At 40.9% G+C, this 13,817-nt stretch overlaps 1 protein-coding gene and 1 long non-coding RNA gene across 6 annotated transcripts in view; one reads left to right on the top strand and one right to left on the bottom strand.

Annotated features, from left to right (window-relative positions):
- RAB3GAP1 (RAB3 GTPase activating protein catalytic subunit 1) overlaps positions 1-13,817 on the top strand; it is a 49,451-nt gene that overhangs the window by 4,172 nt on the left and 31,462 nt on the right. For all 5 annotated transcript variants that reach the window (XR_013347569.1, XR_013347568.1, XM_077830575.1 and 2 more), the window contains exons 4-6: positions 1,778-1,910; positions 11,279-11,357; positions 13,273-13,392. Coding sequence is in view for 3 of the 5 variants with exons in the window: in XM_077830575.1 (XP_077686701.1) it covers positions 1,778-1,910; positions 11,279-11,357; positions 13,273-13,392 (332 nt within the window). In the remaining 2 variants the exon portion in view is untranslated. The remainder of the gene's footprint in view (positions 1-1,777; positions 1,911-11,278; positions 11,358-13,272; positions 13,393-13,817) is intronic.
- Positions 268-13,817, bottom strand: part of LOC144272488 (uncharacterized) — a 36,024-nt gene continuing 22,474 nt past the window's right edge. The window contains exon 2 of the long non-coding RNA XR_013347570.1: positions 268-872. This is a non-coding gene — a long non-coding RNA (uncharacterized LOC144272488). The remainder of the gene's footprint in view (positions 873-13,817) is intronic.

Here is a 13,817-nt window from a genome sequence, read left to right on the forward strand (position 1 = left end):
TTAATCTATGTAAAATACGTATTGTCCACACCAGAAAGATTAATTCTGTAGGTAATACTTGCAATATACTTTATTGCTGATCTAAATGCCCTCTAAGCTGTGTGGCCACGCATCAGGCAATCAAGGGCTGCACAGGCTGGTAGAGGTGCCTTTCCCCCAGCCCTGGAGTGGCTGTGGCTGGGGAGAGGGCTGGAGGGAGTCCTCTTTTCCTGCCGCAGTCCCCGGGCAGCCTGCGCCCCTGTTGTGCTATACAAAGCACACAGGGTCTTTTATAAGAGAGAAGGCAAATATGCCATATTTATTGAAAATACAACAGTTAGCATATGCTTTTCAGTCACACAAACACATGCACACAAGTCCTGCATATGGTCTTTATAGTTACCAGTCTGTAGTAGTTCAAGTCAATCTAATAGCCAGTTAGATGGAGTACAAGTGAGGAGCTAGGCTCTGTCGGTCGCGATCTGATGCTCCGCAGGACTGAACCCAGAGTTCCATGGCAAAACACCCCATCTTTATCGTTGTAAATTCCCATTTGAGTCCATGCATTTTGCAATGTCATCCTGTAATCATTAGTCCTTAAGTGGTGTTAATCTTGAGGTTTTCTGCTGTTATCATTTGATGGTTATTGTCGGGCTTCCCATCGTTATCTCCTATTTGTTGTCTCGTCTTCGGCGGTGCCTGCCTCACCTCTGAGGTCGTCAGTGCTGCTAACATGTTTAGCCTCAGATACAATGGATATTTTCTGATGGTCTCCTGGTATTTCCAAGTCTCTCACTTTTTCTTGACCATCTGGACATTTGTGATGGCTTTCACATCTTATCTTTTCCTGATGCATGCATTCCTCATTTACACAAAAAGTCTCTCACAGAAACCTTCAAAGGTGTACAGAATACACTGTAAATTAAGTCTTGCTAAATCTTATAACTAAAACAGTTCACGTTGGGGCTTCAGGCCCTCAACATTTCTCTAACCTGTTTATTATAGACACAATACAAAATCCTGTCATTTACTTACTAAACCTTAAAACAAAGAAATGTATATTTAACTAGAGTGCCTAATTTGTAATACATATAGGAAACCATAGTAGACATTATATCTTATCCTAAAACAAAAGGGTGACCATAATCAGTCATAAGGACTGTTCTGGTCTGTCCCAGCCTTAACATCAGTACAGACACTGGCAGTCTGTCAGATGCATTCCTGCCAATGCTTTCTGCTATTCAAAAAGGGTGGCTGGTAAAATGAAATCAAGACATACATTAGTACCTCTATTCTTATAGTACAATTATAAAATCCTGCTCCTACACCCCAAACCCCGCATTCCTGGCCTCATCCCAGAGCCCGCAGCCCTGTCCAGAGCCCTTACTCCCCCACACACCCCAACCCTCTGCCTCAGCCCTGGGCCTCCTCCTGCACTCCAAACCTCTCATCCCAGCCCCACCCCAGAGCCTGCATCCCCAGCCAGAACCCTAACCCCCCACACCTCAACCCTCTGCCCCGTCCCTGAGTCCCCTCCCACACTCCAAGCCCCTCCTCCCCAGCCCCACCCCGGAGCCCGCACCTGCAGCCAGAGCCCTCACTCCCCCCACACTCCAACCCTCTGCTCAAGCCTTGGGCCTCCTCCCACATGCCGAACCCCTCAGCCCCACCCCACATCACCTCCATATTGATGCACATAAAATTCATTCCACACATGGATGTAAAAAATGGGAACGTTGTTGAAGGTTAACCTAAATCTTCATGACCGAATAATATCGTATCCCTTTTCAATATACAGGGTGTATACACCACTGGAATATGGGAGGAGAAATCAGATGAAATTTCATTTGCTGACTTCAGATTCTCCATTACTCATCATTATCTTGTGCAAGAAGCCAGTGACAAAGATGGGAAAGAGGAGTTGGTAGAAGGTAAATGATTGTTCTTTTAATTGGTATAGGTATAGGGTAGATGGCATTCAGAAATTACTCTTCACTATATCATGATAACGTAGTGTGAAATTTGCAGCACATTAATTTGACTTGTCTAGAAACGTCAGAGGTCTGCAGATTATGCTCTCAAACCACAAGGTGCATGTCTGTTTGTTCAAATATTTTGCAAACTATAGTTTCCATGTAGTATTGTTAGTTCGTTCTCCCCAAAGAACTTGAGTTGTTAGGTTATAAAATTAAAGGTCCTTAAAATTCAGCTGTCTGGCTGTTATCTTGGTATAAAAGGCAAAAATAGCAAGTGTTACAGTTTTAATAAAACTTGTGGATGTTCGGAACAGTGTTGATCACTCTCTTCTTAATATCTCTGGGAGGAAACCTGAATCTTATGTCCAGTTGGGTCTTTTTAAATCTAATGTAAATACTGAATGTTAGCATTTTGCGTTAGTGAAACATTGTGGTAGTGATGAAAGAATATATTGTAGCCTAACAAACATACCAAAGCTTTATAATGGTATGCTTTGTTCACTATAACATTTACTCTTTGACACGTTAACAAATGCTGAAGCAGAATTAAAGCTGACAAACCTACATGGTTTAATTATTTCATTATGAAAAGGACATGAATGTGTGTAAGTGCAGTTTCCAACTACACTGTCCTCTAAAGGTTTCTCATCCCTATGTAAACCTTAAAATCAAAGTACAGTAAATTTAGCTCCTCCCCATTTACCCACCAACTCTAAAATACATGCCTCAGAATTTGAAACTATCAAGAACAAGTAAATTTTCAGTCTCATTATATTAACATCTCAAAGCCCCTGAAGACTTCTCTTCTTTTTCAGACATGCAAATGATAGCCAGTATATGCTTGCATTATTTGATTGTCAATGTCCTTGCATGGACGGTCACTGTTCTAGCTCTCTTTCTGATATATCTTGACTAATGATTAGAAATGGCCATAGCAGGAGCATCTACTATTATGGTGATTTCCTTAATGATGTGTTTCAAAACTGTTACAGATTAAGGCAAGAAATATTTTTTTTCCAAAATATTTGGTAGCTATGCCTTCTCAGTAGAAGAAAGAATGGATTTGTTTCTTAAGAAAGTCCCTTTTAATTTAAAGTTACATTAGTGCTAATGAATGCGCTAGACTGACAGCTGTGAAGGTTGAGATGAGGTATGATGGAGCTGTTGAGTGATGCCATTACAGTACAAACGGGGATAAACAGTGACACCATCAACACGTTAAAATGATCACTTTGAAATATTTGCATTAGTTTCTGTTAGTTTAATGACCCTCTCTTACTATTTCAAAACATAAAGTTGGATTTCTCTGTGACCTTAAAGCATCACAATGACAATCTAAAGGGTAATAATCTAATAATAATTTTGTACAGATATTGAAACGTGATAGCACTGGTGACATTTCTAGTCAACGTTATCACCATCTTGTTCATCATTATGATCTCTGTTGAGGGTGCATGGGTTACCAAATTCTTAATTGTCTTGGCATGTACACAGTTCTCTGCAGGGAAGATTGTTTTGACTACTGACACAGTTGATTGTGCAGTAAACGCTACTGGTACAGGCACAGATAAGGTCTTGTAGAAGTTCAGATGCTGTTGGGTCCTTGAAGAATACAGGAGGTAGTTCATCACCCCCATTTTTCCATCCATGTTGCAATGGTATTCCAATATCTGTTTTACCTGTGTATGAAGACATCCAAATCTTTGTTTGCCAAGGTGCTTTTTTGACATGCTCTTCAAAACTATCCTCACATGGTGGGAGTTTGGCCAATGACTTTTGATGGCTAGATTGAAGTGCAAGCAATTCAGGTCTCTGTGGATCTCCTCTTCTTTCTCGCTGTCGTCATACAGCTCTGCTACCACCTTCTTTGCTGCAGAAATTGTGGCTTGGCCATCACACTCTGCAAATTTGTCAAGGTCTCTGAAGTGATAAGCTCCCTTTGTTTTGACAGTTCTAAACACAGATGCTTTTTTCCCCTTGTACCAAGTAGGGATGATAGTGTCATATCCTGTTAATGAGTGTACAGCACAAAGTATGCTGCAAAAGTCAGGAGTGTGTCACAAATTGCATGTACAGGTATGAAGCATGGTGCCTAATTCCAGTCCATACGTTAAATGTGTTCAATTTTTGGAAAGTAGCAAAGAGCAAGGACCAAAACATCTGTATCAGGTGACCTATTTACTGTGGTTCTTTTAAGATCACAAAACTCAAAAGCCATGTTGGCACATTTCGCATGCAGAAGCATCCTTGTATCTGTTTCCTTTTGAGTACTATACGAGTCCTTGGGCTTCCTCAGCATTTCGATTGGTGATGACTTTGCTGCTTCATCATTGGAAAAGCCTCCAGCAAGGAGGAGTGTTTGTGTTGGGTGTGCCCCTACACTCTCGGGTTCATTTTGACCCCATATATTCAGAGGAATTGTAAAAGTGACTGCTTATTGGATACCACATTTAGAAACTTTTCCATTGAGGCATAAGATGTCCACCAATCATTTGGTATTTCTTGCATCCAATCTTAGATCCTGTCTGGTGCTGTTTCTCTGCAGTTTTCACAGAGCTACTGTTGTCATATATGTCAGAAACTTTGATTACAGAATTAGCTTTGTCAAATCCCTTTAGGGCCTGCCTCATGAACTCAGCAACCAATTAATCAAATGTGTGGAATTTGTCTCCAGACATCATTTGTAAGACAGCCATAGTATCTCTGATATACATGATGGTTTCTTTGTCGCATGCTGTCATAAATATAAAGGGAAGGGTAACCACTTTTCTGTATACAGAACTATAAAATCCCTCCTGGCCAGAGGCAAAATCCCTTCACCTCTAAAGGATTAAGAAGCTAAGATAACCTTGCTGGCACCTGATCAAAATGACCAATGAGGAGACAGGTTTCAGGATACTTTCAAAGCTGGAGGGGGGGTGGGGGAAACAAATGGTCTGTCTGTCTGTGTGATTCTTTTGCTGGGACCAGGTCAGGAATGCTCTTCAGAACTTCTGTTAAGTTAGTAAGTAATCTAGCTAGAAATGTGTTAGATTTCCTTTTGTTTAAATGGCTGGTAAATAAGCTGGGCTGAATGGAATGTATATTCCTGTTTTGTGTCTTTTTGTAACTTAAGGTTTTGCCTAGAGGGATTCTTTGTTTTGAATCTGATTACCCTGTAAGGTTATTTACCATCCTGATTTTACAGAGGTGATTCTTTTACTTTTTCTTTAATTAAAATTCTTCTTTTAAGACCCTGATTGCTTTTTCATTGTTCTTAAGATCCAAGGGTTTGGGTCTGTGTTCACCTATGCAAATTGGTGACTATTTTTTATCAAGCCTTCCCCAAGAATGGGGGTGTAGGGCTTGGGGGGATATTTGGGGGGGAAGATGTCTCCAAGTGGGCTCTTCCCCTGTTCTTTGTTTAACACGCTTGGTGGTGGCAGCATAGGGTTCAAGGACAAGGCAAAGTTTGTACCTTGAGGAAGTTTTTAACCTAAGCTGGTAAGAATAAGCTTGGGGGGGGGGGTGTCTTTCATGCAGGTCCCCACATCTTTACCCTAGAGTTCAGAGTGGGGAAGGATCCTTGACACATGCTCTTAGGTCATGAATCCTTTCAGCTAGAGCTTCCAGATGATGCGCTAATTCGGCTTTGTCTGTTCTTCTCATTGTTCCATCAGCATGGAAGAGGGACATAGGCCCAGGTCCTGTTGGGTGACTTAAGAACATCATCTCTGCATCTTGTTAAGGACAGAGGCTCTGTGGAAGCCAGTTTCTGGACTTGTAGCTGCTCTGATTGTCCATCCCTTGCCAGATATTTGTTCGTTTTGGCCATGTCAGCAAATGTTTTGATGCCAGATTTCTTGATGGGGCTGAAGAAGCTATGTGTCCCATTAGAATCAAGTACACCTCTCACAAATCTTTCCATTTGTTCTTCACCAACATCTACTATTTTCAGTGGAGACTGGTACATCTGATGTTACATGCAGTCCAGTGGATATGTTGATAAGTGCCCGTGGATATGATTCAGGGTAAATGGGATTGTCTTAGTGCTGATGACATAATTGTCAAGAGCAGTAACTGCACTGAAAAGGGACGAAGAGCATGAGGCAAGGACTTGTTTGTGGACTTTGTCTTCACCACTTCTTGTTAGGTCACGTCTTTCTCTCACAGTATTTGCATATTCACAATATGAAGCTGTGTATTGTCACCTCTAACACTAATACTGGCCTGTGTATAAATTCTGAATTGAAAAACTACTTTCTAGAATATTTCAGAGGCTGGTACTGCGTGCATAGACAACTATACATGAAAACATTCTACCAGAGAGGCAAAGTGGATGAAGTTATTTCTTGACCAACTTCTGTTGGTAAAAGTGACAAGATTTTGAGCTCCACGGAGCCCTTCTTCTGGTCTGAGAAAGGTAAACAGAGTGTCACAGCTAAATACAACAGATTGTTTAGCATAAGGAGTTAACACATGTTGCAAGAAACCATTCAAAATGAAGTGGGCAATTAACACCTCTGCAGTCATAGGACAAAGAAGAATAAGGCCTTTTCTACACTACAACGTTTTGTCATCAAAAGCTGCCTTTTGCTGACAAAACGGGAGGTGTACATACTACAAAGCTACTTTTGGTGGCAAAACTCTGCTGTTTCGTCAACAAAACCACTTCAACAAGAAGCATAAAGCTTTTTGCTGCAAAATTAAAGTGTCAGAGCATCAGTGTAGACACTGCTGTTTGTTTTGTCGACAAAACTGGCTTCCACCTGTATCCCACAATACCTGCGGTGACTAGTCTACTCACTGTTTTGATTTCTGCTGCCCTGCAGGCATACGCCCCTCCCCTTTCAAAGCTCTGGGAAGCTGACAGCTGAGCGTGTTTCTCCCTTTGGGGAACAAAGAGCAAATAATTAACATGGAATGCTCCTGTTCGGCTCTGCACTAGGAACACAGTGGTGCTGCTGCGGGCAGACTGCTGCTGCTGGTGGGGGTTGCTTTTGGGTGTATGACTGCTGTGCTGCTTTGACATTCCTCAGCACAGAGAGCTCACAGAACTGGGCAGGGTGCTGCTCCCAGCAGCTGAGGCGGTTGTGGGAGAACTGGGAGGGAATCAAAGAACCGCAGGCAGAGTGGGCTGCTTTGGGAGAGACTGCTGAGCAGAGATGGGGGCTGAAGTGGTGGGGAGGGTGTCCCCCTGCTTCAGGATAGGTCGGTCAGCCTGCTGTCTTCCCTACCCCTCCACCCCCTTCAGTTGAAAAAGCATCTGACAATCTACTAGGATGCCCCTGGAATGATGGGATTGACAAACCTGCATCATGTGACACTTTACCTGCCCCATGAGACATTGCAAACCCTTACCAAAGCACCCTGCAGCCAGTTGCACAGTGGGATAGCTATGCACAGTGCACTGCTCTCTGTGTCGATACAAGACTTGTTAGTGTGGATGCACACTCCCGACACAAGGATCTAGTGTGGAGATGCAACAGCGGTTTTAATTAAAGCGGCATAACTTTTCCGACAAAACTTTTTAGTGTAGACGAGTGGGTTACAGGTTGTAACGAGACATAAAATCAATGTCTCTGTTGAGCGTGATCTTTGGTGTCTAGCAGAATTATGAATTTAAGCTCCTATGCTTGTCTTTTTAACATGTTGTGTAGGTTTCCTTTGAGGACGAGGTCTGAGAGCTCATATATGGAAGTTGTCATTTTGTGAAAAGTGTTCATCCACAGGTGATAGGGTTTTTTTGTCTTACGGTTTTTCTGTATGAGCTCATTAGAAAGTGTAGTGATTGTCTAGTTTCACCCACCTAGTTGTTGGGGTGTGATCTCATCCGGTGCATCAAATGCCCCATCACAATATGTGGTGTTAGGGCCCATGGATCACGAAAGGTATGCTGCGGGGGTACTGATTGTTGTAGCAGTGGAGATATGGCTGCAAGTTTTGCATATGTTGTTTTGGCAAGGTATGGTGCCATTTTGAGTTGGTTTGTCCTGGTCTGTGGGGAGCTTGCTTCTGATGGGGAGCTTGCTTCTGATGATGATCTTGGTGAAGTAGGGGGGTTGTTTGAAGGTCAGAAGAGAGAGTTTTGGAAAGATTTCTTTTGTCACTTTTTTTTTTGTGGAAATTCTTCCTCAAGGTGGCGCATGAAGAGGTTGGCATAAAGGAGAGCCATCCTAGTACCCACGGCTGTTCCCATGTTTTGGAAAAGCGTGTGTTTGTTTAAATGTAAGTTTTTTATGGATATGTGAGGATGAAATGGATGAGTTTGATGTGTTTGGATCGGATATCTGACTGTACATTGTTTGCTACATATGAGGTAGGTAGGTGATGTCTTTGTGACGAGGGATGGTGATGTATAGCAGTGGTTCTCAAACTTTTGTACTGGTGACCCCTTTCACATAGCTAACCTCTGAGTGCGACCTCCCTCCCCCTTATAAATTAAAAACACCTTTAAATATATTTAACACCATTATAAATGCTGGATGCAAAGTGAGGCTTGGGGTGGAGGCTGACAGCTTGTGACTCCCATGTAATAGCTTTGCGACCCCCTGAGGGGTCCTGACCCCGAGGTTAAGAACCTCTGGTATATAAGGAGTTGGTAAGGATGTTATGAGAGAGGTGGTTGATGATGTGGAAGTTGGTTGTGTCCAGGAGGAAACTTGCCCTTTGTGTGGTGAATGGTGTGAGGACGATTTCTGAGAGTCCTGCTATTCCTTAGGTGAGAGTTCTATGGCCAGGTATGATGGGTCTGCCTGGGTTTGTGTATTTTGGGAAGCATGTAGGAGGTCCCTTAGGTGGGTTTGTGGGGGATGAGGTTTGGAGTTGTTTAGGGAAGGCTGTGAATATGGTTGTGGGATCTTCTTTGAGTTCTTTATAGTTGGTGGTGTCAGAGTTGTTGTTTGGCCTCGATGTGGTTAGTTACCATGGTTGAGGATTCTGATGGTATACCCTTTGTCTGCTGGTTTGATCACTGTTGGGTGGTTGGATTTCAGAAACTGTGTAGCTGACCTTTTTGGCAGTGAAGGGATTGTGGTGGATGCAATGCTTAAGGATTTCACAGGTGATTTCCCCCCTTACCTCCACCCTCTACCCCCACCCCCTCTAAAGCAATCAGTGTAATGATCAAGTATGTGGTTTCTTGGGTTGGTGGGTATCCAATCAGATTTTTTTTTCTTATGACTGTTGGTGGGGTCATGGTAGTTGTGGTTGGTGTTGTCTTTGTTGTGAAATAACTCACTGAGGCAGAGTCAGCAAAATAATTCTTCTAGTTGTTCATATGTTAGTATGGTATCAGGTTCGGTGATGGGGCAGAAGTGCAGTCCCTTGGAGAGTAGTTTTGATAAGCTGATGATACTGGGGAGTCATGTACTGTCCATGTGGTGGGCCCTAGTGTAATGGGTTCTCCCAGAAGTGGTATTTTGTGGAGGAGGAGTTGATTCCACTCTTTGTTTTCGTGTTTGTTGTTTTGGATTTCTTGTGTGATTGCCAAGTAGGTTTCTTGAGTTCCACCCCCACCCCTTCCAGGGTGGGAGCATGTGGTGATTTCTTGTTTGAGGTGGTCCCTTCTGGAGTACATGAACTGCAGGAGATGGTTCCTCTTTTTTTTTTTTTTGGAAGTCCTTCTGCAGAACGTTGTCTCCTTACAACAGTCTGTAACATATTAATTTTCCTTTGTCCCATGACTGCAGAGATGTTAATTGCCCATTTTGTTTTGAAGTTCACCATGTGTTATGTTAACTCCTCATGCTTAACAATTTGTTCCATTTATTTAGCTGTGACACTCTGATTACCTTTCTCAGACCTGAAGATTAGCTCTGTGGATCTCAAAAGCTTATTTCTTTCACTGACAGGAATTGGTCCAATTAAAGATATTATCTCACTCACATTATCTCTCTTGTATTCTGGGACCAGCATAGCTACAACAACATTGCTTGCAATCTTCTACCAGGAAGACTAGATGCTACATTGTATGTACAAAAGCTTACAAATGGAAAAGCCGTACTTTTAGGAATTCATCTACATTTATATCTAGTCACTTTACAGCACAAACTATGGGCATGCCATATGCTGATGCACAAACTTCAGTGTGAGACTGATCTGGTCAGCAAATTTTGATTGAAAATACAGAAAACGATTATCACTTCTGAGATACTTTAGCAATTAAAAATATGTGATATGAAAATATTTCATGTAAATATATTACAAAATGTTAATATTTGCCATATACTAAACAGCTTCACCATTTTTGGAAAAAAATACTTGTCTATGCAAATCTAATACAAATCTTTTAATGCATTGTTGTTTGGTAGCTTTGACCAATAAACACCACATTAAAGTGTTGAAATTAACTTAAACAGTAAATACTGTTGTCATAGTCACATTGCAGTGTTTTTGGAACTGTGCAAAAAAAGATACTTTTTCCACTTTGGGTACCATTGTTTCACCTTGCCTACAGGCCTTATGGCACCACTTGACAGCTGCACATTATACCTCATCTAAATGTACATAAAATAAGCTTTCAAATGATTATATGGTTTGTGTAGGGTGGGTACATTAAACTCCAAAAACATGGGCCTTTTTGGACAACTGCCTCACAGCTCCAAGAAACACATACCATTGAGTAGTAACAGTGCAGAGTTGAATGCAGTGAGCTGAATTTTTTTTTTTTTTTTAAATTGAGCATTATTTTTAATGGTCATTGTCAGGGTAACACCACCTAGATTCTGTGGTGATTAGTGCTGGTCTATTTAAAATACATTGATTAATGGGGCCCAAAGTATTGCCTACTTCAAGAAACTTAAGGTTCCACTGTTCTGCCTTCTTGTATGTCTTTCCTTTGATTTTTTTAAAGGAACAAATTGTATTAAACAAACCTTAAAACCTAACATTCCTCTGGCCTTGGACACCCAAAAGGCAATAGACAGACTTTTTGCACATATCTCTTTTTACATGAAGGTATCATGTAGCATGGACAGCTACCTTCAGGAGGTCCTGTGGCTGTGAATGATGGATCCCAGAAATATGTTGGTTACAGTATAGGGCCTCAAAGAGGGAGGAAAAATATGAAAGCAGTAAAAACAGGAAGGCAAGCTCTAGGTCCTTAATAGGGATATGAAGTTTTTATTACTATACTAGGAAGTGAAAAAACATAGAGGTAAAATTGATTTTACTAGAGAAAAGTTTTCTGTTCCAAAGATTCTGTTCTAATATAATGAACCTCAAAGACTTCTTTAAAGAATAAATTCAGTTAGAGAAAATTCTCTTTACTTTCACACACAACAGATTTCCGCTTGACAAGGTAAAAATATACCGACACTTAACTTTATCAAATTGTTTCACAGATGCCCTTCCGTTATCTATGCAAGACTTGTTGTGCATGAACAATGATTTTCCTCCTAGAGCCCATTGTCTTGTGAGATGGTATGTATGCATTCTTTAGTCTGTTTTCTTCTATATTACAAGTAACATTTAAACATATATCATAATTAAGGCCCTACCAAATTCATGGTCCATTTTGGTCAATTTCATGGTCATAAGATTTTTAAAATAGTAAATTTCATGATTTCAGCTATTAAACCTGAAATTTCATGGTATTGTTATTTTAGGTGTCCTGACCCATAAAGGAGGTAGGTGTGTGTGTGTGTGGTGGGGGGATTGCAAGGTTATTGTATGGAGGGTTGTGGTACTGCTACCCTTACCTTTGTGCTGCTGGTGGCGCTGCCTTCAGAGCTGGGCAGCTGGAGAGCGGCGGCGGCGGCTGACTGGGGGCCCAGCTCTGAAGGTAGAGATGCTGCCAGCAGTGGCGCAGAGGTAAGGATGTCATGGTATGGTATTGCCACCCTTACTTCTGTGCTGCTGCTAACAGGACGCTGACTTCTGAGCTGCGTGCCTGGCAAAACCACTGCAGATCTGAAGGCAGTGCAGAAGTAAGGGTGGCAATACTGTGAACCCCCCCCCCCCCAAACTCCCTTTTGGGTCAGGCCCCTCAATTTGAGAAATGCTTGTCTCCTTTGTGAAATCTGTATGTGTCAGGGTAAAAAAAAGCACACACAAGACCAGATTTCATGGTCTGTGGTGTGTTTTTTGTGGCCGTGAATTTGGTAGGGCCCTAATAATAATTTGATTTTCAGTGATCAGATTGGGTATTCATTCAGCGTTCATTGTGTCAAGATTTGAGCCTTACAAAAATAAGCATCACTCAGTATTTGGAACATTTAGCTAATTTAAAATTAGCTAATGGTTTAAATTAAAACGAAAGCGAAACGCTTTCAGTGTTTAAAATCTTCAAATGACACTTAGTGGAATGTGTACTAAAATTCAAGATGGTTAAATACATTTCAGACTGAAGTCTTCCAAGTATTAGTTTCTTTCATATCAGAGCAAGACATAAAATAAAACTTTAAGATGTATTTTTGTCATTCATAATTTTTTGTTTTGTTTGTACTACAGTTAAATAGACACTGTGTTCCTTTTGGTTTCTTCACTCTGTTCTGCAGTGAAGTAGAACTAGTGCTATCACAAGTCTCTTTGTGGCCAGAGTATGATGTTACAAACTCAGGATTATGTCTTGGCTGCAGACTTGGGTAGAAGGAGAATGGCTTTATTTAATTCCAGATCACTTAAAGAATAGAAGTGGAAAACAAAGTTATTGTCAAATAAATTGCTCTTTGCATAAATGTTGTTTATTTACCTTCACAAGAAAGTAATATAGCCTTATGCAAGCTTTTATATGTGACACTAGGAATAAATGAAAAGCATAGCAATCTCTGCCAGAGTGAATAATACATGCTGTCTTCTTTTTTTTTGTTTTTGCTGGCTGAATTTCAGGGTGGAGTACATCACTGCACATGTTGCAGGGTACTTATCAGTTGTCTAATGTATCTTTTATTTAGAGCAGTGGTTCTCAACCTATTTACCATTGTGGGCCGCATCCAATACTACCTGTATGGCCCTGGGAGGATGTCACATGGGCTGTAGCTCTGTGCTGATTGGGCCGCAGGTTGAGAACCACTGATTTAGAATGTAAGTAATGACATATAATGTGCTGTGGTACACTAAGTGTAAAAGTGGTTATATAAGAAGAAGTTTTTAAATGTGTAACTTTTAAAATATTTGAAAAATGAACTGAAAATGCAAAATGCACTTTAATAGTTTGGCTTTTTTTCAGGCCTCTTAAATATTTAAATCCGTGCTAATTAATTGCCACTGAATTACTACCACAATGTGCACTTGTCAAGTAAATTGGTGACAGCTGTACTCTAGTCTACCTAGGACTGCCTCAAGAATACGCAATTATTTGTCACATGTAACTTACTACAAAGGTTATCTTTTTTAGGTATGGCTTACGGGAATTTGTGGTTATTGCTCCAGCAGCAAATAATGATGCAGTTCTTAGTGAATCCAAATGTAACCTTCTTCTGAGTTCAATTTCGATTGCATTGGGGAACACTGGTTGGTAAGTGAATTGCTAAATGATTACATATCCAGATATTACTTTCATTATAATTTGGAAGATGCTTTATAGTAAGGAAAATTGAATTGATAGTAATAACATATACTGTAGACAGTCTGATATTGCCATAGAAAGAAACAAAAAGTTGTGTCTCAGTGGAAACTTGGCCTAACCTTAATAGCACAGGATTCTTTCAAAGATAACTAAGATTTTAATGCACTGAACCATATGTATGACTTCTGTTCCGTAGGCTTTCTTGTTTAATATAAAAAAACATAAGAGTAATTAATTGGTCTGCAAGTCATGATTTTCATAGAAATATAGGGCTGGGAGGGACCTTGAAAGGTCATCTAGTCCAGCTGTGTGTGCTGAGGCAGGACCAGGTATACCTACACCATTCCTGACAAGCGTTTGTCCAACCTGTTCTT

Source organism: Eretmochelys imbricata, chromosome 11 (assembly GCF_965152235.1).
Source record: "Eretmochelys imbricata isolate rEreImb1 chromosome 11, rEreImb1.hap1, whole genome shotgun sequence".
Lineage (NCBI taxonomy): Eukaryota > Metazoa > Chordata > Testudines > Cheloniidae > Eretmochelys > Eretmochelys imbricata.